The sequence below is a fragment of the Plecotus auritus genome (assembly GCF_963455305.1).
Source record: "Plecotus auritus genome assembly, chromosome: 6".
Taxonomy (NCBI): domain Eukaryota; kingdom Metazoa; phylum Chordata; class Mammalia; order Chiroptera; family Vespertilionidae; genus Plecotus; species Plecotus auritus.
The window spans coordinates 109,014,646-109,037,458 of record NC_137773.1 but is presented as its reverse complement, the minus strand read 5'-3'; the positions used below and the strand labels follow the sequence as shown (position 1 = coordinate 109,037,458).

Sequence of the window (22,813 nt, the reverse complement as noted above, 5' to 3'; positions counted from 1 at the left end):
AACCTGGGACCCTTCAGTCTGCAGGCCGACACTCTATCCACTGAGCTAAACCGGTTAGGGCACAATGTATTTTTATTGATTTCAGAGAGGGAGAGGGAGAGATAGAAACATCAGTGATGAGAATCATTAGTCGGCTGCTTCCTGCACGCCCACCACTGGGGATCGAGTCCGAAACCTGGGCATGTGCCTTGCCTAGGAATGGAACCGTGACCTCCTGGTTCATAGGTCGACGCTCAACCACTGAGCTGTTTTTTTTTTTTTTAGACATAATGTGACTGTAGACTATGGTATAGTTTACATAAGCATAACTTTTATGTGCACTGGGAAACCAAAAAATTCCTGTGACTGTTGTACAGAGTTATTCACTTTATTGAGGTGGTCTGGAACCAAACCCGCAACATCTGTAACGTATGGCTGTAAAACATTTGAACTATTAAGACCTAAAGTATCTGGCTCTAGCTAGTTTGGCTCAGTGGATAGAGCGTCAGCCCAAGGACTGAAGGGTCCTGGGTTTGATTCTGGTCAAGGGAACCTTCGTTGCAGGTTCCCCGGCCCTGGTGGGGGTGCAGGAGGCAACTAATTGATGTGCCTCTCTCTCTCTCCCTTCCACTCTCTCTAAAAATCAATGGGAAAGATATCCTTGGGTGAGGATTAAGAAGAAAAAAAAGAAGAAAAGACTGGTCCAACTGTTACAGCATAGTATAAGCTAGGAAAATCCCAGGACAAGAAGAATAGAGACACTGAGACAGTTAAACAGTAGTTTGTGCCCACCTAGTAAATCCTATCTTCCCTAAACCAAGAACACTTAAGAGTGTTTGGTGTGTGCTTGGCCAGTGTGGTTGAGCGTTAACTCATGAACCAAGAGGTCCCCAGTTCAATTCCTGGCCAGGGCACATGTCTGGGTTGTGGGCTCGATCCCCAGTAGGGGGCATGCAGGAGGCAGTCAATCGATGTTTCTCTCTCATAAATGTTTCCATCTCTCTATCTCCCTTCCTCTCTCTTAAAAAAGAAAAAGAAAAAAAAGAGTAAATGGTTTGCACTTCTCCCCAACCAGAGGGTAAATAGCTTAAATCCTCTACACAGGGAGACAGATAACAGAAATCCAATTAAGTGCCATTAGCTAACCACACCAACAGACACATTATGAGCATTAAGCTGATGAATATTCTATTGATCCATCTTGAAGACCTCCCCTAATGCCCAGCTTTTAAAACCCCTGAAAATGAAGGTCCCAGTGGGCTCTCTCCCTCCAGGTAGCACACCCGAGCCATTCCCTTTCCTCCTCCTTCCCTCACAGGCACATATTCCCTAGTCTCTAAGGGACACCATGAAGCGTGCAACCAGGGGAGCAATAGGCAGCAGCAGCTTATCCCGGGCCAACCCCCTGAACCTGTCTGTGCCCAAGGCCCCCTTTTCTCTGACTTCCCAGCCTAGGCTCTGCTGCTGCTTCTATGCCCTTCCTTGTTTCACTCTCCTTGGTATATCTTGCTTTGTTTAATAAATTCTTGTTTGCTTTTCTACACTTTGTCTCTTGGCTGAAATCTTACCCTCAAGAAGATAAGAACGGAGGTCTCGTCTCGTCGTCTTCCCTCACATTAGACATGAAGACATGGGAGAGCCGGAGAGGGGAGAGACTGGTGACCCTGAGTGATTTAAGTTCTAATTTCATATCTACCTTCAAATACCAGAAGTTACTCTGAGGTAAACCAAACCAAACCCCCGCCCCCTATGCTCAATAAGAAAACAGCGAAATCACAAAAGAAAATCAGCTACCCAACAAAGCAGTCACGGCCCACACCACACTGCCCACCCTGCAGGCACTGCCATGTTAAGTCAATACACAGGCAGTTTCCATACTAGCAAAATACTTTTATTATTTTATAATGATAAAACGAGGCAGGATTTCTTTTTGGTGTACACCAGAGTTAAGGGAAGTAGAAGAATAAGGGGATTAATAGGATTTTTATGTACTTTGATGACAATAAAAAGTTAATACCAATTGTTTGTCATAAACTTATCATAGCTCCCCCGGAACACATATATAAAGAATCATAGTTTAAAAATCTATAAAAGTAAAAAATATACAGTCAGAAGCTCTAACACTTATTCCATCTTTAATATAAAATTGTAAACATTTATTTACACAAAGCAAATGTGTATAACAAAAGTCCAAGCACCCTTTTGAGTCATGGCTCCTGGAAGATGGGGGGAGGGTTTGCACTGCAGCGGAGTCCTCTCCTCCCCAACTACCCAAAAACCAGGTTCATAAATAAAGCCACGGGCAGCTCCCTGGGGGGACCCCAAGCATCACATTTTATTGCTCTGACACTACAGCAGTGAGAAGCCTGCTGTCTATCTAGGTGGCCCAGGACTAAGGCTGGGGCAGCCCTCCCCGGGAGGGAGGTGGAGTGCCCTGGGGACAGAGGTGAGCAGCAGCCAGAGGGAGACAAGAGGAACAAGGGCCCATCATTAGCCTTCACCCACTCTATTTTTGGTAGAAAACCTACTGAAGTCACCCTCTTCCCCTTCAGACTGGGGAACTCACTCAGAGGGTGGAATCTTCACTGGCTCTATGATTCACTCATTCCCTTCTTCGAAAGCTAAGTTCAGCATCAGGGAAAGGCAGGGAGGGCAGTTAAAGGGGAAATGGCCCAACATCACCATTTGTGGTGAAAAATGGCTATTAGAGAAGAGGATCCGAGGGTCCAAGGACCCCCAGCAAGGCACGGCTGGTGCAAATCATTACCAATATGAGTACAACCCCCATCCCTTCATCCCAGCCACTCAGGCTGGTCGCACGAATCTGTTCCTTGGCTCAGTTCTTTATGGGTGACACTCCTTGCATTAACCATTTGGAGACTCCAGGGAAACGGAGCTGCGGTTTCTCGAGACCACTCTGCATACAGCCACTCTTCTGTGTACCACTTTCTCTCCATCACTGTGAAAGGGTCTCACCCTGTGCTGACCATTTTGCTTTCCTTATACCAAAGTGCTCTCTCCATCTTCATTTTCCACAAGCAGCCCACTCTTAGCTTAGTCAAGTCCATTAATTCGTAGACCTTACAAGAGAAATCCCCTTGAGTCTTTAGAAAGGATGTGTTAGTGTTATAAAGCAATTACCTTTAAAAGTGCAATCATCTGACATGGCAGTGGCAAGAGTAAGAACAAAGTGGAGTTCCTTTCTCCGGCCTGCGTCTGGGCCTCCCTGCAGAACCAGAACAGGGCACACCTTTCATTCTCATTCCCCGAAGCTTTCCTTTTGGGGAGGAATACCCTTCTCCCTACAATGCTGGGTCTCCCTAAGGAACTGTAATGACTTTCCCCTCCCATCTAGTAAATTGTTGCCTTAAGGAGGTTTTCCAGTTGGGCTGGAGAAAAAGAAAGGGCAAATGGGGTGAAGGAAACACATCTGTGCACAACTCAACAATGATCACCTTCTAATACATTAAATATACGTTGTCAGAGAAACTAACTGCAGAAGGTGGGAAGTTACAACAGAAGGGGACACAGGAATCCTAAATATCCCACTCTGAATTTAGCCTGGGGGCCTGCTGCCAGCGCATGAGAGGAAGGGATTCCTCCACCAGGGTCCCCAGAAGAACTGCTCTGGAAGGAGGGGCTGCTGGAGATGGCACCTGTCACCAGCCCTGCCATCTCACAGCACCCTGTGCCCCTGGTACAGGCAGTCACAGACTTTACTTACGGAAAGGTTTTCCAGTGACACTCCCTGAAAGCTGACAAAGAGCAAGAATAAAAAAGGCTCTTCAAAGGAAGCCCTAGGTTTCCAATGCCACTTAATTAACTCAAACCACCACCTATCCTGCTTTAAACTTTAAAAAAATTTAATCTTTTACTATGCTACAAATTGCAAATAATTCTGCTATATAAAGTTCCAACAAAACCTGTCCCCAGCATTAGGGAAAGTGGAGAAATCTTGGATTAAGCCAACATGATGGCACAGATTTTTATAAGCCTAACGTTGTGGGGTTTCACTGCTATAACTGTTGGTTTTTGGTCATTTGGATAGAAAACCACCTGTAGAACCCTGTCCTGCTGTCCCAACACCAGGTAATGACGCCAGCAGGTGGCCTGGGGCCAGCCCGACAGACCACACTGCTGGGTTGGAGCAGGGGACTCTGCAGATCCTGGCCAGGTGGGGCCTCGGCCTCAGCCTTTGCTCTACCCACCCAGCAACCCGGGCTGTGAGCTTTTGGTCCAAATAGTTGCTCATTGTTGAATACGAGAACAAAAATACAGGATGTATGAACACTGAAAACATCATAAATCCTCCCATTACTGAGGCCCCAAAAGGTCGTCCAAATCATTCATCCACTCTTCCGAAGTCCTGTTCTTCAACAGGGAGTCTATCAGATCGGCGTCCCCAGCCATGCTGGACAGCCCACTGCCACCTGGCTGCCCGCTATAGGCAAAGGGCAGCTCCTGGCCCGAAGTCCGCACAGGGTAGGCTTGGGTGCAGTGCAGCCCTGCTCGGCCACCCATGGGTGGGGCAGGGCTCTGGCTGAAGGCCCCCAGGTCAGGCCCACCAGGGCTCAGGCCTGGCAAGCCCTGTTGTGGGGCTCCCTGGGGAGGTGCTGGGGCGGGGGCACTGGTCCTCTGCTGCGCACTCACGGGAGTCAACATGGGCCCCGCTGCAGCTGCTGAGCTCATGGGGGCCATGGGCCTATTGGACATCGTCTGGGAGAATTGCGGGCTGGACATTTTCAGGTGGGCCTGCTGCATGTGGAAACTGGAGGCTGCCGTGAAAGGGCTTACGGTGTTGCTCCCTGGGGTCTGGCCACCCAGGTTCGGCATTCCCTGATGTTGCCAGGAGGGATTCTGGCCTCCCATGGCTGCCGACACCCTTGGGACCTGTGGCTTAGTTAAACCGGAGTTCAGGGTCCCCTTATTGTGCTGCTGGGAGAGGCCAGAGCTCCCCAGAGAGTTCTGTCCATAGGCAGCTGAGACTGAGGTGTTCTGGCCCATGTTGGTCTGCCGTGGAATGTGGGCATGTCCATTGCTGGCCTGTGGCGGGGGCTGGGCAACTATCTGGGTTATGCCAGAGGCCATGCCATAGAGGCTGCCCTGCGGCATGCTCTGGGAGCCAGTGAACTGAACGACACCCCGATCCTGCTGGCCTGAGTTTGAGGAGAGAGAGGAAACTGATGTGTGTCCAGGGCCCATTGGCATCAGATTCCCGGCCTGAGGGAATCCCCGAGGACAGTTGGAGTTTGATGGACCCAAGCTGTTCATGCCAGGCACGGCGGCAGAAGACCCTAGAAGACAGAGAAGATTCTGTCAATCAAGTTGGCATTTCTTGACCACCACAGTGGAGACACCTCCACGACCCAAGGTGCAGCTGCCAGCTAGCCTACAGGCACAAGCAGCAGAATCAGAAATCCAGTGGAACCTCTGAGAGCCTGGGGCCAAAGGGCAGCCATCCGTAGCAACGAGGAGATTAAGACTGGTGCTGAGGAAGGGCAAAGCGAGGAGAGAGAAGCCAGCGGACTTGACTGGTTCACCCTCCGAGGCCCACCCAATCTCTGCTCTGTGAGGCCCTATGCTGGGCACTGGGGGCTCCAAGGATCTGCCTCAGGACCTGCCTTTGGGAGGTGAAGACTCCATGTGCTGTGACAGGGTACAACAAAGACCAGGCAGCAGGCTGTGGGAGCACAGGGGATGAAAGCTCAATGCCTGGGAGACTTGGGGAAGGCTTCAGAGAGATGACAACGAGTATGTTGGGTTTTAAAAGGGTAGACATGCTCGGCTGGTGTGGCTCAGTGGTTTAGTGTCAACATATGAATCAGGCCCTGGCTGGTTTGGCTCAGTGGATAGAGCGTCAGCCTGCAGACTGAAGGGTCCCTGGGTTCAATTACGGTCAAGGGCACATGCCAGGTTGCGGGCTCGATCTCTAGTAGGGTATGTTCAGGAGGCAGCTGATCAGTGATTCTTTCTCATCTTTGATGTTTCTGTCTCTCTCTCCTTCTCCCTTCCTCTCTGAAATCAATTAAAAAATATTTAAAAAAAACAAACACATGAATCAGGAGATTGCAGTTCGATTCCTGTTCAGGGCACATGACTGGGTTGGGGGACTTGATCCCCAGTAGGGGGAGTGCAAAAGGCAGCCGATCAATGATTCTCTCTCATCGTTGATGTTTCTATCTCTCGCACCCTCTCCCTTCCTCTCTGAAATCAATAAAAATTTTTTAAAAAGTTCTACTACTAAGCAAAGTAAATACTGATCTATTAAAAAAAAAAGGGTAGACAGAAGTTTAGCGTTTGGAGAAACAGTATTCTAGATATAGAGAAGAGTGTATGCAAAGGTATGAAGTTGTGAAAGGCAGTCTGTGTGGGGAACTCTGTAGCTGGGCTGTGGCGAAAGCATCCAGCTGGTTAGAGACAAAACTGAAGAGACAGCCTCAGCCAGATTTAGAAGAGCTGTGGCTGCCATGGGAAGGGCAGGGCTGCAAAGCCAAAGGGTACCTGGATTGTGACTGTGGTTTAGACCTGCTGGGCAGGAGCTGCTAAAATCACTTAGATGAGGGGTGCACACAAATGTGCCCGCCCCCCCATCCCTGGGGTGACAGAGGGGGAATGTTTGAGCTTATTCTTCACATCATAGACCCTCAGGGAACAGAGCAGTATAGACTGCAATCAGTAGGCATTTATAGAGCACCTGCTCTGTGGTGGGCGCTGTGCTGGGGAGACAGCAAGAAATGTGACAGACAGGTTCTGTCCTCTGTCCTCAGGGAACTTGCTGTCTGGACCTCTGCCTTAAGCAATGGATTCTTGGTGACAACACTAACTGAGGCGGGTTTTTGTGGGTAGGAGAGCAATTGTTCAGGGGTTGGCCTTACCTGAGCACTCTGTTGCTCTTCTCACTCTCTCCACTTGCACCTAACTAAAAACTGGGTGGAGGAAAAGATACAGTCTATTTCACTCCCACTGACAGCCCACAACAACAACAGATGGGATGAAGGCAGGAAAGCTGGCTAAGACACAGGCTTCTGAGCTGCCTGCTGACTTCAACTCCTCAGTCCTGGTCAGCATGCACATAAAACTCACCTGGGCTCTTCCAGAATGCACAGCTGTGGTCAGTTTCTCTGGGACACTATAGTGAGAGTCACTGACCAAGAAAAGGACCGGTTTTGAAGATATTCCAAGAAGAGCAGACCACATTTCACTGCATCTGTCAACTGGCATCTCTATGTATTTCTGGAGTGACAGCCTGAGCAGTGGCAGCCAGGTTCCCTTGCATATCTGACACGTGACAGCTGAGACCTCCCAGAGTGCTTCCTTCCTTTCCTGGTCAGCTGTCCAGGGCTGATATTGCCACTTGTAACACCAAAGTGAGCAGGAAGAAAAAAAGAAGCAAAGCCCACACAGGTGCAGTGTCTCTTTATCTGGAAACTGGGAGAGGTCATTTTGCTGAAGCAAGGAACTTTCTTAAGAATTACAGAAATGGTGCCAGAAGATGGTTTGACTTTGGATGAGGAGCACACAGTGCAATATCTAGATAACATATCACAGAAATGTACACCCGACACCTATATGATCCTGTAAACTACTGTCACCCCAATATCCTATATAATAAAAGCCTAGTATGCTAAGTGTCCGGTTGTCTGTTCAACCAAAGTATAATATGTTAATGATATGCTAAGGCTGCTCAACCGCTCGCTATGATGTGTACTGACCACCAGAGGGCAGACAGTCAACCAGTCAACCAGTTGCTATGATGTGCACTGAGCACCAGGGGGCATATGCTCCAAACGATAGGTTAGCTTGCTCCTGGGGTCCAGCTGATCAGGATTGAGTGAGATGGGCCAGACATGCCCTGGAGCCTTCCCGCAGTCCCTCCCCGGCCTGACTGTGCACTGGTGGGGTCCCTCAGCCTGGCCTGTACCCTCTTGCAACCTGGGACCCCTCAGGGGATGTCAGAGAGTCGGTTTCATCCCGATCCTGCAGGCCACTCAGAGAGGCCCCACCCGTGTAAGAATCCATGTACCGGGCCTCTGGTATTTAATAAAATTAAAAGAAAAAAGAATTACAGAAGCCATTTCCTATTGATAAGATATCTTCCAACTAGATATGATTTTGTTTCAAAAGACGTATAGCCAGGGACACAGCCAAAGTACTTAGCCGAAGTGGTCTGCCTCTCACACCCTCTTCTGGCCCGCAGGGTGACTAGAAAGCAGGCTCTGTAGGCAGAATGAAGTTTATGTGAGCAAAGTAAACTCACTGAGCACCTAGCAAAGAGCTAGGTAGACAGCAGGAACTCAGCACGAGTGGAACATACCACCTGCTCTGGGCATGCCTACCTTCCCATGCCCCACTCCATCACCCAGATGCCCCCTCACCTGTGAACTGCCCAACTTGCTGTGGGAAGGTGCTCTGTGTCGGGTCTTGGTACTGGGGTGGTGGGCGGGTCAGATGGCGCTGAAACTGCTGTTTCTCCTAGAAAATTCCAAGAACAGAACAAAACAAGACACACATAAAAGAAAAACAGCGTTAGATCAGAGAAAAGAAAACTGTCCAAGCTTGTTACTCACAGACAGACTGCTGAGGACTATCTCATATAATGCTCATGATCTCATTTTGGTGATTTTTAATAAACACTATGAGGCCTAGCCGGTTTTCTCAGTGGTTAGAGCGTTGGCCCACAGACTGAAGGGTCACGGGTTCAATTCCAGTCAAGGGCACATACCTCAGTTGCAGGCTTAATTCCCTGGGTTCATGCAGGAGGCAACTGATCAATATGCCTCTCTCACATCGATGTTTCTCTCTCTCTGTCTCTCCCCCACTCTCTCTGGAAAAATCAATGGGGAAAAAATATCCTCAGGTGAGGATTAAAAACAGACAAACAAACAAAATCACTCTGAAGGAAGATACAAGCCACAATGGTATACCACTTCACATGCACTAGGATGGCTAGAATAAAAAAGACAAGTGTGGGGAAGATGTGGAGAAACCGGACCTTCATACACTGCTGTGGGCATGTAAAACAGTGTAGCTACTTTGTAGAACAGTCTGGAAATTCTTCCAAAGGTTAAACACAAGAATTACCACAGTACCCAGCAATCCCACCCCTAGATATACACTCAGAGATCTGAGAACCTATGTCCACAAAAAGTTCGGGAAACAACCCAACTGTCTACCAACAGATAAATTGAGCAATGAAATATGACATATTCATACAACAGAATATCATTCCGTCATAAAAAACGGGAAAATAATGATGCATGCTACAACAAGGTTGAACCTTGAATCCTCTTACATGAAATATTCACAAATAGGAAAAACTATAGAGACAGAAAGTAGATTAGTGGTTGCTTAGGCCTGGAAGATGGGGGAAATAACTTTTTTTTTAAAAAAAAATATATTTTATTGATTTTTTACAGAGAGGAAGGGAAAGGGATAGAGAGTTAGAAACATCGATCAGCTGCCTCCTGCACACTCCCCACTGGGGATGTGCCCACAACCAAGGTACATGCCCTTGACCGGAATCGAACCTGGGACCCTTCAGTCCACAGGCCAACGCTCTATCCACTGAGCCAAACCAGCTAGGGCGGGAAATAACTTTTAATGGATATAGGGTTTAGGGTTTCTTTTAAAAAAGTATATATTATTGATTTCAGAGAGGAAGGGAGAGGGAGAGAAAGATAGAAACATCAGTGATGAGAGAGAATCATTGACTGGCTGCCTCCCGCACACCCCACAACCTAGGCACATGCCCTGATCAGGAATCACACCATGACCTCTTGGTTCATAGATTGATGCTCGACCACTGAGCCATGCCAGCTGGGTAGGGTTTCTTTTTAGGTGATAAAAGGTTCTAAAACTGTGGTGATGGTTGCACAACTCTGAATATACTAAAAACTACAGAATTATTCACTTTAAATGGGTTACTTGTGTGTCATGTATAAAGCTGTTATTTAAAAAGTGGCAGAACCAAAGTAGTGATGTGGGTTTCAAAGTCATTCTCAATCAACTTGAACCATGGATGGCTAGTTCTTCTCTTATGTTCTTTTTCCATTTATTTTTAGAAAGAGTGGAAGGGAGGAGGAGGGAGAGAGAAGGAGAGAGAAGGAGAGAGAAAGAGAGAGAGAGAGAGAGAGAGAGAAGGAGAGAGAAAGAGAGAGAGAGAGAGAGAGAGAGAGAGAGAGAAATATTGACTGGCTGACTCCCACACATGCCCTGACCAGGGCCGGGGATGAAACTGCAACTGAGGTATGTGCCCTTGACTGGGAATCGAATCTGCAATACTTCGATTTGCAGGCTGATGTTCTAACAACCCAGCCAGGGCTTCTCTTAAGTCTTAAAGATGTAATTTAAAATCCTGAGAACCTTGGCACCTTTATACTTTACTTGGTGACCAAGTGGATGAACTGCAGGACTTAGAAGGAGCTTGTTGATCCTGATTCTACAACCCCAGGACCTCAGGCAGGTCTTTACTTCCCTGCTTCACACTGTTGACCTATCACAAACTCTACATTTACAACCAAGCTGGGTCCCACAGTGAACTGAAGGAGTGGGAAGCTCAGTGCATTGGCAGCTGCCAACAAAAGACATGGAAAAATGTCCCAAACACATATAGTTTTAGCCACAGATTCTGCCTTCATTAATCCCCACTAAATGACATAAAAGCTGGTTATGACACAGGTCACCACTGTCTGAGAAATGCCACACTCATAGAAAGAGGTTTAAAAGGGCAAAGCACTCTAATACCAAACATGCAATGAGCACACATTCACCCAGCTGAGCTTGTGGCCACTGCGGTGACTTGGGAGGCAGGATGAAATGTGGGGGCTTGCGGGGGGAGGGAGAAGGGGTGGATGGGGATGGTTTTCTTCCCTTTTCTCTTTACCTGCTCTGCCAGAAGGTGCTGCTGCCTTTGCAAGAACTGCTGTTGGTGTAAATGCTTTTGCTGCTGCTCCCTCTGTTTTTGTTGATCCAAAAGCAACTGATGCTGCTTCATTACAGCTGCCTGCTGCTGGCCACTGAGATAGGGGGTGCTGCTGTGAGTGCTGGCCACTGACACAGTGGGCGGCTGGGTCCCCACGCTGGAAGCCTGGGCTGGCACAGGGACATTGGGAGGGTTCTGCTCCTGTCAACACAGAGAAGGGGGTTCTCGAGTCAGGTGGTTTACGGTAGAGTCTATAAGCCCTGATCAGACAGATGAGCTCCATCCAATGCGAGCCTGGCTCCCTATAGATGACTATAGTGCAGTGACCCTACAGGGCTGGGCCAGAGACCAAGACAGCAAACACCTGAGTCTTCAGGCCCAGAAATGAACAGTTACTAGCAGCTTGCTAGCTTTGCTTGCTATGATTTGCCAGTGGCAAGGGTGTGATTTTACACTTAAGCTCATAGATTTGCAATAGCTTCTGTAAGCAACTGTAGCTTATATACCTTTACTCACAGGAATGCACAAGTGCAGGTGGGCCCCAAGGAGGAGCACTCAGAGGGGCTTTGGGTGATGGAGACACACCATATTCTGGGTTTGCAAACCTTGGGTTCCTGGTGATGGGACTGTCCCTGAACTGCCCGAAATTGTTTTGTTTGCCCACTTGTATACAGCATTTTCCTGGGAAGAGACTGCTAGGATTTTGTCAGATATTTATGCTTAAAAAATACCGAGTACTGATGAGAACTTTAATGAATATTTTCAATTAATATATGGACCAAAAGTGAGTCATGTCAAAGGTTATCACAATGTTATTGCAACATCACTACTTACATTTTAAAATAAAGGGGGGAAATTTAACTCAAAAAAGGCAAAAAGCAATTATCATTTAGACAAGTTCAACTTCTTGAGCTCCTTTCTAGTCCTTATTCATTTGTATATTTAATCTGTACTAGATTCTAATCTTAGAGCAGACAGACTCTGATGTGATTTCCTCACCCCAATCTGCAGAAGCTCACAGGCTACAAGAGCACTTTGTGAGGTGCAAAGTGCTACTGAAACGGCAGTCATCACTGTGCCACCCTTTTTTAAGGTTGCTGCTTGCTAGTGGCTATGTAGCAGTTTAATGGCTGACATGAGTGGAAGTTTCAACATTTACACATGCATGCTTCTGTTGAAAGATGCTTAAACTGCTTCCAGTTTTTGGGGCTATCAGATATAAACATGGAATGAATATCTGGTATATACCTTTCTCTTTTGGGGGGATTATTTTTTGCAGGAGTATAATGTGCCAATGCTTATGAATATTTTTATGGCTTATGAAAAATACATAATGCCAAAATTATTTTCCAAAAGCACTGTGCCCAGTGAGCATGTCAATTTCTTCATGCTATTACCAGCTACAAATACACAAAGGCACACATAAAGGTATTCACTGCAGGCTTGCTTACAGTAGTGAAGTACAGGAGACAATGCATGTTACACAACTGTTGTCACACAACTGTTAAAAAGCTTCAATGGGCCTGATGTGCAGATGTGGAAAACAGCCCAGGACACACTGGAGTGAGCAAAGGGAGTGTGTGCAACCTGTCTTAGAGGAAGCCAGGGACATCTGTTACTGTCTGAGGTCCAGCCTTCGGAAGGCTCCCAGAGAGGAGGCATCTTTGACCATCCTCCCCCCACAGAGACAGGTGGTTCTGCTAGGCTTATGCATCATGACTAAAGAACCATGGAACTCAGATATGTTAGAAAGCAGCACTCACCTAAAAGGTTATAAGCTTACTAAAACTTAATAAAATATTTTGAACATAGAGACCTGAAAAGTGGTTAAAAAAGAAGCACATTAAGTTTAATCTTTACCTGCAAAATCCAGCCACAAATTACTTTGTGTAGCATAAAAGAGACACAAGATTAAGTGCATGTGATTCCTAAAAAATGTGTATAGTTAAAACCAAAGGAATTTTACCCTTTTTTGTTTATTAAGACTCAACCCAGGCCCGGCCAGAGCACATGCCCAGGTTGTGGAGCTTAATTTGGCTCAAGTAGTGACAGGCAGCCCAGATCCATTTAGTGTCCGGGATCAAAAGGACAACCGCAGCGGCTCCCTCCCTCCTTCCCTTTGCTTCCCAGGGACCTGGTAACTACAGGGATGCAGAGTAAGAGAGCAAAGCCATAGGCTCACCTGGCTGGGTGGAACCAGAGATCGGAAAGGCATATTTCCCGGCTTTGGTTTCATCAGAAACAAAGAGTTCTGCTCATTGCTCAGATGAGGGAGCTGCTGGGGAAGATAAGCCATCAGGGATGTCTTGCTCTGACCAACCCCAGGGCCGCCTTGCCCACAGTCTGCTTTGTAATGAGAAAGGGGCTTGGTGTTGCCATAGTCCAGCATCGACCCTTGGCTAGTCATGGCATTCTGGCTCAAGTTACTTGGTGGCTGGTGACTCAGCAGGTTTCCATGGCTGGGCTGGAGGTAGGGACCTCCGGGACGAGGGGCGCTCTTGTTCACACTGGGCATCATGAGCAGTTTGGAGTTGGTGAACTCTTGCTTGTAGCTGGGAGGGCTGGCAGGCTTCTCCATGGTGTAAGGAACATTTAAGGGACTGTGGGAGGAGCCCGTCTGCTGCCAGGTGGACATCTGGCCTGGTGCTGGTGCTGGGGCAGGCTGCTGTGAATTCTGGAGCATCTGCTCGCGTTTCTGCTTGGCGGCGATCTGCTGGAGCTGATGGGCAGAGGACAGCTCAGAGGCCCCTCCTGAGCCCTGGCTAGGCAACACCACACTGGAGATGGCTCTTTGTGCATTCTGGGCCTGGGCTGATGCCGGCATCAGGTTGGGACTGGGATTTTCTGCCCTGGGCTGACCAGAGGTGTGGAACAGAGGCTGAGAGCCCCCTAGGCTGGATGAATCTGTGCTCACAGGCCCGGATGAAGGACCCATAAAGGTCTGTCCTACAGACCCAGTCCTCACTTGTGGAGAGCCTAACTGTTCTTGTTCAAAGGCTGCTGGAGAGAATTCTGTCTTAATATTAATGTCCTGTGCCAAAGGGGGTTGTGTGGCAGAACCAGAAGACTCTGGGTCCTTCTTCTCCTCAAAATCCTCAGTAAACAGATCCTTCATGTCTTCATCGGGCACCGACCTGTTCAGCTCCTCGATCAGCTCCTTCCACTCCTGCTCGTTCAGGTTGAGGTCAGGCATGAGGTTGCTTTGGGATATGGAGCCTCCGGCCCCTGCGATCATGCAAGGCAGGTCATCGACAGGCTCCTGCTTCAGCTCTTTATTCAGGCTCAGAGGAAATGACTCACTGGGGTTGCTGCCTCCATTCAGGTGGAGGTGCGAGTCTGCCAGACACTTCTTGTTCATGGAGTCCAGCCCCAGCGAGTGCTTCCCGCTGGCCTGCAGGGCCTCTGCACCGGGCTCATCAGGCTGACTGAGTGGGGAGGCTGGAGGCAGGCCATTGGAAGAGACACCTACTCCCATGGGAACCTCCCGGCGGGTCTTCTTGTGCCCAGAAAAGAGGTCTCCATAGCCATTCTGCTGATCGCCATTCTGAGGGGAGGTGGTACTATCGAGATTCCTCTTCACTGTGTCATGGAGATGCTAAAAAACATGGAAAAGAGTGATTATGTGCACAGAAGCATGTAAAAGGCCCTCTGCTTCTTATGGTGACTCAAACTAGGGGCCTAATCCCCTGCACCCAGTCACCAGCCTTCACAAACCCTACTTCTTACAAGACCATCTGATCACAGACGGGTCTGTCTGCACTGATATTCTTGCTTCCCCATATCCTCAACTAAATTCGTTCAACTGCTCATTTATAGAGTCTGCCTTGTGCCAGGAACAAGTGCTATGGACTATCAAGACAAATAGGGTGGTCCCCCCTCCTCATGGGCTCCCAGTCTTCTAGGATACAGGACATGCAGGGACCTGGCTACAGACTAAGATGAATGGCTTATGCAAGCAGGAGAGCAGTAAACACTCTGACAATGCAGGGGCAGGAATTTCAGGGAGTAGGATGAGGAGGAGAGAGGTAATAAGTGACTTCCTACTATTTCCCCAGTCTCATTTTCAGCTGTCAGGACAGGATTCCTCCACTAACAGAGGTGCCTAAACTTAGCCTCTAAACACTGGCTGCTCCTTTGCTATGTTTACTCTTGTTACATTTTTGTCCTTCACCCCCCACCCTACCTAATTCCATGGCTCCTTCCCACTGACCCTAAGTATCTATACTGAGCTATTTACAAATTTCTAAATAACAATTTTCACTATTATCTTTAAACAGATTTCAGAGGAGTCAGACAGTAGGATGTGCTATTGTTTCCCAGCTGCAGAGAAGGGCCATAATGACCTACCACATCTGCCCTAGGAGAGAGTGCAGGAGTATCCTGACCTGGGGTTCCTATCCAAGGCAACTCCGTGGACACCAGCTCTTAGCAGCAAACTACTCACTAGGCACTAATGCACAACGAGTAAGAAAAAAAGAAGGGCAATTTCCTAAATCTCGGAGTCCCCATTCTAATGCTCCCATTCCTTTCCCCACTTCAAGATTTTCTTTATTTCTTAACTGTTAAAGCCAATTGTACAGTGCTCCAAAATCCCGGCTGAGTATTTCTTTAAAACAATATCAAGGTACCTAAATTAGCTCTGAAAAAACTTAGGATTGTTTGATAAATGAAACTGTAGGGAAGAGTTAGTATAAGCAAAACATGATTCTAGGACCAAATCGCAAGCATGCAGCCAACCCCTCTGTTTACTTTCTTTCACTTTACTTTTTTTGTAGGTTCCTCTGCTTCCTGCTGCCACCTAGTGGATAGGGGGAAAGAAGCCATACTCCTAAAATGGAGCCTTTATAAGATCCATTGTTTGACAAGTTTCCTTTGGGGATGGTAAATTTATACTCATTTAATCTGTCAGAAGGAAATCAAAATGGGTTGTTAATTTTTCTTGAATTTTTAGTCTTTCCATTGTTTTCTGTTTTTAAAATATATTTTTATTGATTTCAGTGAAGAAGGGAGAGGGAGAGATAGATAGAAACATCAATGATGAGAGAGAATCATTGATTGGCTGCTTCCTACACATCGTCACCTACTGGGGATCAAGCCCGCAACCAGGCATGTGCCCTTGACCAGAATTCAACCCGGGACCCTTCAGTCCGAAGGCTGATGCTCTTATCCACTGAGCCAAACCAACTAGGGCTAGTTTTCTTTATGAAAAATCATTTGTTCCTCAGTGTCATGTTTGGGCTGTCTGTAAACCTGCTTAGTTTTCCATTTTCCTAAGGAGGAAGATGGAAACCTAAAAGGTCAAGGCACTTGATGAATCAGCTGGTTGTCCCAGATTAGACACAGAATCCTTCTTTGCCCTAACAATTATAAAAGCTACCACTCCTTTTTTCAATATCCACATGCAAACAGATGCAGACAAGTTCCAAAGTAACAACTTAATTTTGCAATACGAATTGCATTTACCCAAAGGAAGCACCAGGCCATTTTCTCAGCTCCTCTCAGAATTTAACTGCAATGATGTAGGCGGGGGTGGGAGTGTGAAACGTGGTGACCTGGCAGATTTTTAAGCCTTGTGCATATGCAGGAGTGCCTGATATGTGCAGGGCACTGTAGAGAGCCTAGTTTCCAGGAATTCATAAAAGAGATGGGAAAATGGCCTGAAGAGATTACATAAGAACGGACACAGTAATCACTTGTAAGTATACAAGACTGGCTGCCATGTACAAATGCACATGCTTGCTTCGGCATAATGTGGTATTTCTGGGTGCTCAGCTCAGAGGTTCCTGTCTTAACTATCAAGTGGTCTCAGGGGGTAGGCCACTCCCCTGCACAGGGCTCCAGGAGGATCCAGTTCTGGGATAAAATGATCTGGTGCTTGTTTCCTTCACAAGGGGGTTTTGCTGAAGAATGCTGCATGCCTGACAGTAAACTGGAGCCCCCACATGCTCACCCAGTCAGTCTTGCAGCAATGAACTCTGAAGGCTTGAATCCTACCCTAGCCTGTGCCACCCACCATCTTCTATTCTGAAAGAGGGGCCCCCACATATCAACGCTGCTCCCAGTCAAGCTGGAGTTGCCACACATTGTGGACATTAAATCAACATCCTGACACCCTGCTTGACCTACTAGGATTACATAACAGTCCCTCTACTTCCTCTCTCTTCCACCATCCACCACTGAAATTCCAGTGTGCTCTGTAGTCAAACTCCCCCAAATGATAACACCTATACTCTTTCACTCCAAGTTAACAAACAGAGGCAGCTGGTTAAGACAAGGGTGGCTCTCTCATCAATGCTCCTTACATGCTGTCAGCCACCAGGGGCAGCCACCAGTGCTCCCTGCCCCTTTTCTTTCTTAAAAAAATATATTTTATTGATTTTTTACTGAGAGGAAGGGAGAGAGATAGAGAGTTAGAAACATCGATCAGCTGCCTCCTGCACACCCCCTACTGGGGATGTGCCCGCAACCAAGGTACATGCCCTTGACCGGAATCGAACCTGGGACCCTTCAGTCTGCAGGCCGACGCTCTATCCACTGAGCCAAACCAGTTAGGGATCCCTGCCCCTTTTCAATGGGCATTCACGTTCCCTCTTCCTTCCTCTATCCTCTGGGAACTGACTGGATGTTGGATGTGTGGGTAAAGAAAGGGAGGGTTTAGGAGGACTGCTTTCTCCAAGGCCAGCAATGATCTTCATGCTGTTAAATGCAGCCTACACCCCTGTCCGGTTTGGCTCAATGGATAGAGCATCAGCCTGTGGACTAAAAGGTCCCAGGTTCGAATCTGATCAAGGGCACTTGCCCCGGTTTCGGGCTCAATCCCTAGTAGGGGGCATGCAGGAGGCAGCCAATCAATGATTCTCTCTCATCATTGATGTTTCTATCTCTCTCTCCCTCTCCCTTCCTCTCTGAAATCAATAAAAATATATTTAAAACACACACACACACACACAGCCTACATTTTTAGTCTTTCCCTCTCCCTTTCTGTTCATCATCTGCCACTTAATAATTCCTTCCATCTTTAAAGCTCTTTCCTCATATTTCTTTACATTATCTTTCTTTCTCTTCTACATTTATGGTTGTTTCTTCTCAGACTCATTTAAGGTGGGTGTAGGTCTCCCCTTCAAATAAATATCAGAGACCTCTCCTCTTTTCACTATGCACACACAACCAGTGATCTCATCCATTCCCAAGTCTTCAAATTCCTATGACTGAACATCACAATCAGAATAAACCCAGCTTCCCAGGGACCAAGTGCTGGTCTACCAGCCCTCCCTCCCCTCTGGCCTCTTTTCATGGGCCCTCCCTATTGTGCATCATGTCTGAGTCACACTGGCCTTCTTTCAGTTCCTCAAAAGTGCCTGCTCATTCTGCCTCAGGGCCTTTGCACTTGCTCTTTTCTTTGCCCAGAATTGATGTTTGTTTGCTTGTTTATCCTCACCTGAGGTCCCCCCCCCCACCACTGATTGTTTTAGAAAGTGAAAGGGAAGGGGGAGGGAGGGGGAGAAGAGAAAAAAGGGAAACATGTGAGAGAGACACATCTTTGCCTCCCGCACACACCCTGACCAGGGCTGGGGATCAAACCTGCAATCCAGGTATGAACCCTTGACTAGGAAGCAAACCCGAGACCCTTCAGTGTGTGGGCCTATGCTCTAACCAATTAACACACCAGCCAGGCCAGAATACTTTTTCCCTTTATCTTCTCAGGGGTAGCTCCTCTCTTCAGAGTCATTCTCTGAATACCTACTCCTTCCCCACAGACACTCTCTATCCTATTTTCTTGTTAATTCCCCCACTGAAGGCATTCATTTGAATGGGCATAGTTCCCCCCAATTAGAATGAAAAGCAGAGACCCCAGTACCTAGAACAGTGCCTAGCACTCCATAAATATTTGTGAACGAATGTGCTATCTCTAACCTAACCACTTTTAAGAGTACCAGACTCCTGTCTGTCCAACTACCTACCTGGTTTGCTCTACTAGGGGGTACACAGATACCTAAGACTAAATCTGTACAAACCTGAAGCAGTGTCTCCCTATTCCTATTTGCCTTTCCTCTGTTCCTGCCTCGGAGAATGTCATGACTATCGACCCAGTAAAGCAAACTGGAAACCAGGGAGCCACTCTTGCCCCTCCTCCTCTAGTCCTCGCACTGTCAGTATCCCTCTCCTATTGAGTCCACCTCCTTAGCATTTCTTGAATCCACATGCTTCTCTCCTTTCACTGACTGGAATTACTCTAACCTTTAACTGACTGGTTGCCTCCTTAACTGACTGGAATTACTCTAACCTTGTCTAAAGTTATCTGTCACAACCCCCTACCTTCATCTGTGTTCCACACTATGGTCACAGAGTTCATGCTGAAGGACAAATCTGATCCACTCACTCTTTTGCCTAAAGCACTTCCATGGCACCTTGTTGCCCTCAGGTCTTATGGTTCTGAGCTTAGCTCTGCTGTCCTTCTGGCTCTGGCAATAGTGTAACTCCACCAACTCTCCAACCACATCAGTGGTGCGGCTCATTAGAACTCCTCAAAATATAGGCCAAAGTAGAGAAAATCATATCTTTTTAAGGTAACAATGGTTAACTATTGGCAATTTCAACCTAATACCATGCTGCCTTTTCCTTTGCTCCCAAGTTCTTCTAGCACACTGCACATACACTCAGGATCCTCAGGAACCCTGTGTAGGAAAAGATCCCCTTTAGGTAAAGTGAGTCTATTTTTATGTAACATTCAAGGTTTCAATGATTTGAGGAAAAATCCTGAAAATCCAAGTCAAGTAGCAACTTTAATAAGACACGAATTTGGGACAAGTCATGACTTCCCAGTGAGCCTCGCTGAGCACTCTGCACCTGTACTTACTGTTCCCCAATGTGTTTCAGAAACTTAGTCCACCTTCAGAGGCACCCTAAGACTGGGTGCTACTGCTCTTGCTTTATAGCTGATGGATGTCAGAGACTCCATGAGATTTCCTGAGGACTGAGGAGGATCTGCTGCTGATGCCCACAGCCCTGCCCTCCCTTGGTCAGACTGAGGTGAGGCTCCATTTAATCCCACTTTCACCTGGGGAAGCTAAAGGAGGATTCTGGGAGCAGCAGGGAGTGAGTCAGAGCTTCAAACTATAAGACAAAAAGCACCTCCCCTAGATCAAGCACAAAGAGCTCCATCAAGGTGTCCTTATCAGAAAAACAGGCTGTGTTATGAGGAAACCCCCTATACCAGTGCCACAAACATTCCTTTGTAAACTATTTAAAGAAAAAAAAATTATCACAGAACTATCTATAATCTGCTACTATAGAGTCACATTTTAAAGACATTATTTATCTTCCTAATTTGGGATTTAGGAGCATAGGGAGCACTAAAGAGATCTGCAAGCACTAGTCCTTGCCAGTGAATTGCCTATAAGGATACGCCAAAAATAGTGTATTACTGAGAACTGCCTTTTCCAGAAAAGTTTAGTTTGGTACCTAGACATTTTACTATCACTTTTTTAAACTTTCTGTTTTTAAAGAATTATAGATCCATGCCCTGGCCGGGTAGCTCCATTGGTTAAGGTGTCATCCTGTGCACTAAAAAAATAAAAAATAAAATAAATAAAGGTTGCAGGTTCAATTCCATGTCAGGGCACATACCTAGGTTGTGGGTTGCATCTCCAGTTTGGCATGTCCAGGAGGCAACCAGTTGACGTTTCTCTCTCTCTCCCTTCCTCTCTCTAAAATAAATGGAACATATCCTTAGGTAAGGACAAAAAAAAAAAAAAAAAAAAAAGAATTATAGATTCATAGGAAGTTGCAAAGAGATTACAGAGAGGTCTCCTGTTACTCTTCACCCAGTTTCCCCTAATGGCTGTATTTTACATAGTTACAGCACCTTATCAACTAGGAAAACCACAGTTGGTGTCACTGGAGCATGTAACTCGCATTTTTAAAATAAAAAGCTTGGCATACACCTATGGATGAGGACAGTGGGGGGGGGGGGTAGGGGGATGGGGTGGGGTGGGAACCGGGTGGAGGGGAGCTATGGGGGGAAAAAAGAGGAACAACTGTAATAATCTTAACAATAAAGATTTAAAAATAAATAAAATAAAATAAAATAAAAAGCTTGGCCATGTTTTACACAATGTAATCTCTTCCTATCCTAATATATAAAAAGCCAGGGGCTGTCATGACTGAAACAACCAGACGGATGACTGAACACAGGCTGCGTGGGGCAACAAGGCTGGCAGGAAGGTTAGTGAAGGACGACCAAACAACTGAACAGCAGGCTGTATGGGGTGACCAGGTCGGCAGGGGGGGAAGTTGGGGGCGATCAGGCAGGCAGGCAGGTGAGCAGTTAGGAGCCAGCGGTCCCGGATTGTGAGAGGGATGTCTGACTGCCAGTTTAGGCCTGATCCCTGGCAGTCGGACATCCCCTGAGGGATCCCGGATTGGAGAGGGTGCAGCTGGGCTCTAGTCTACACTAATAAAAGAGAAACATGCAAATTAACCATCACTCCGCTACACCCACAAACCACACCCACCAGCCAATCAGGAGCAAGTATGCAAATTAACCCAACCAAGATGGCAGCCGGCCACCGAGCTGAAGCAAGCAGGAGGCTTGGGTTGCCCCGGCAATGGAGGAAGCCAAGCTTCCCGCCTGCCCTGGCTGACCCTGGCCTCTGCTCAAGGCTACAAAGTTTAATTATAGAAGATAAATAAATCCCAACAAAAATGGTGGCGGCCATGGAGCTAGAGCTGAGCAGGAGGCTTGGGTTGCCCCCAGCGATGGAGGAAGTCAAGCTTCCCACCCTGGCCTCCGCTCAAGGCTACAAAGTTTCAATTATAGAAGATAAATAAATCCTAGATACTTGCTTCCGCCGGCCCTGGCCTCAGCTCAAGGAGGCACTGAAAAAAAAAAAAAGAAAAAGAAAAAAAGGAGGGGCTGGGACCTTGGGTCGCCGGAGTGTGATCAGGCCAGGATGGGACGGCAGGGACCATTGGGGGTAAGCAGACCAGCAGGGGGGGCAGTTGGGAGTAAGCAGGCTGTCAGGGGGGTCAGTTGGAGGTGATCAGGACAGCGGGGGGGGGGGCAGTTTGGAGTGAGCAGGTCAGTAGGGGGGCAGTTGGGGATGAGCAGGCCAGTGGGAGGGAAGATGGGGGCAACCAGGCCAGCAGGGAGGGGGCAGTTGGGGTGAGCAGGCTGGCACAGGGGGCAGTTGGGGGTGATCTGGCTGGTGGGGGAGCATTTGGGGGTGAGCAGGCCGGCAGGCAGAGTGGTTACGGGCAATGAGGCAGGCAGGTGAGCGGCTGGAGCCAGCAGTCCCGGATTGTGAGAGGGATGTCCGACTGCCGGTTTAGGCCCGATCCCTGTAAACCGGCAGTAGGACATCCTTCAAGGGGTCCCAGATTGGAGAGGGTGCAGGCCGGGCTGAGGAACCCCCCACCCCCATGCACGAATTTTGTGCAACGGGCCACTAGTATGATTATAAAGCAGAAAGGACAAATTTACATTTTATACTGAGAAACAAGATTGCTAAATAGATTGCTTCTTGCATTTTGCAGACAGTTTGTATATTCTCTTTTCTATTAAAAAAAACCTATTTGGGAAGCCATGTGAGGCTCAAAAAGTTGACATGAAAGATAAACATGAAAACAAAGTAGGTTATCAATAAATGGCTGTGGCCCAAGACTCCTTGCTTTCTTGACCTGCATAATGAAGATCCTGAGTAAGATGACCTAAAGTTCCACTCAGGTTTAAAAGTTTATAACCTCATCCAGCTAATATCAATGATTGCCCTATAAAGGGAGTTGCCCTGGGGGTTCATGCAGTACTCACTCACTGAGAATGTACTATGTGCCAGACACTGTACACAAAATAATGGTAAAGTCAGCTATGTACTAGGTTTTTACTATACTAGGCAGGGCACTAGGCACAGGGGA

The 22,813-nt window shown here is 47.4% G+C and overlaps 1 protein-coding gene across 1 annotated transcript in view; it reads right to left on the bottom strand.

Annotated features, from left to right (window-relative positions):
* Window positions 1–268: 268 nt before the first annotated feature.
* MAML1 (mastermind like transcriptional coactivator 1) overlaps window positions 269–22,813 on the bottom strand; it is a 67,799-nt gene continuing 45,254 nt past the window's right edge. The window contains exons 2-5 of the mRNA XM_080675850.1: window positions 13,083–14,495; window positions 10,862–11,101; window positions 8,355–8,451; window positions 269–5,273 (exon numbers count right to left, since the gene is read on the bottom strand). Coding sequence (XP_080531976.1) covers window positions 4,294–5,273; window positions 8,355–8,451; window positions 10,862–11,101; window positions 13,083–14,495 — 2,730 coding nt within the window. The 3' untranslated portion in view covers window positions 269–4,293. The remainder of the gene's footprint in view (window positions 5,274–8,354; window positions 8,452–10,861; window positions 11,102–13,082; window positions 14,496–22,813) is intronic.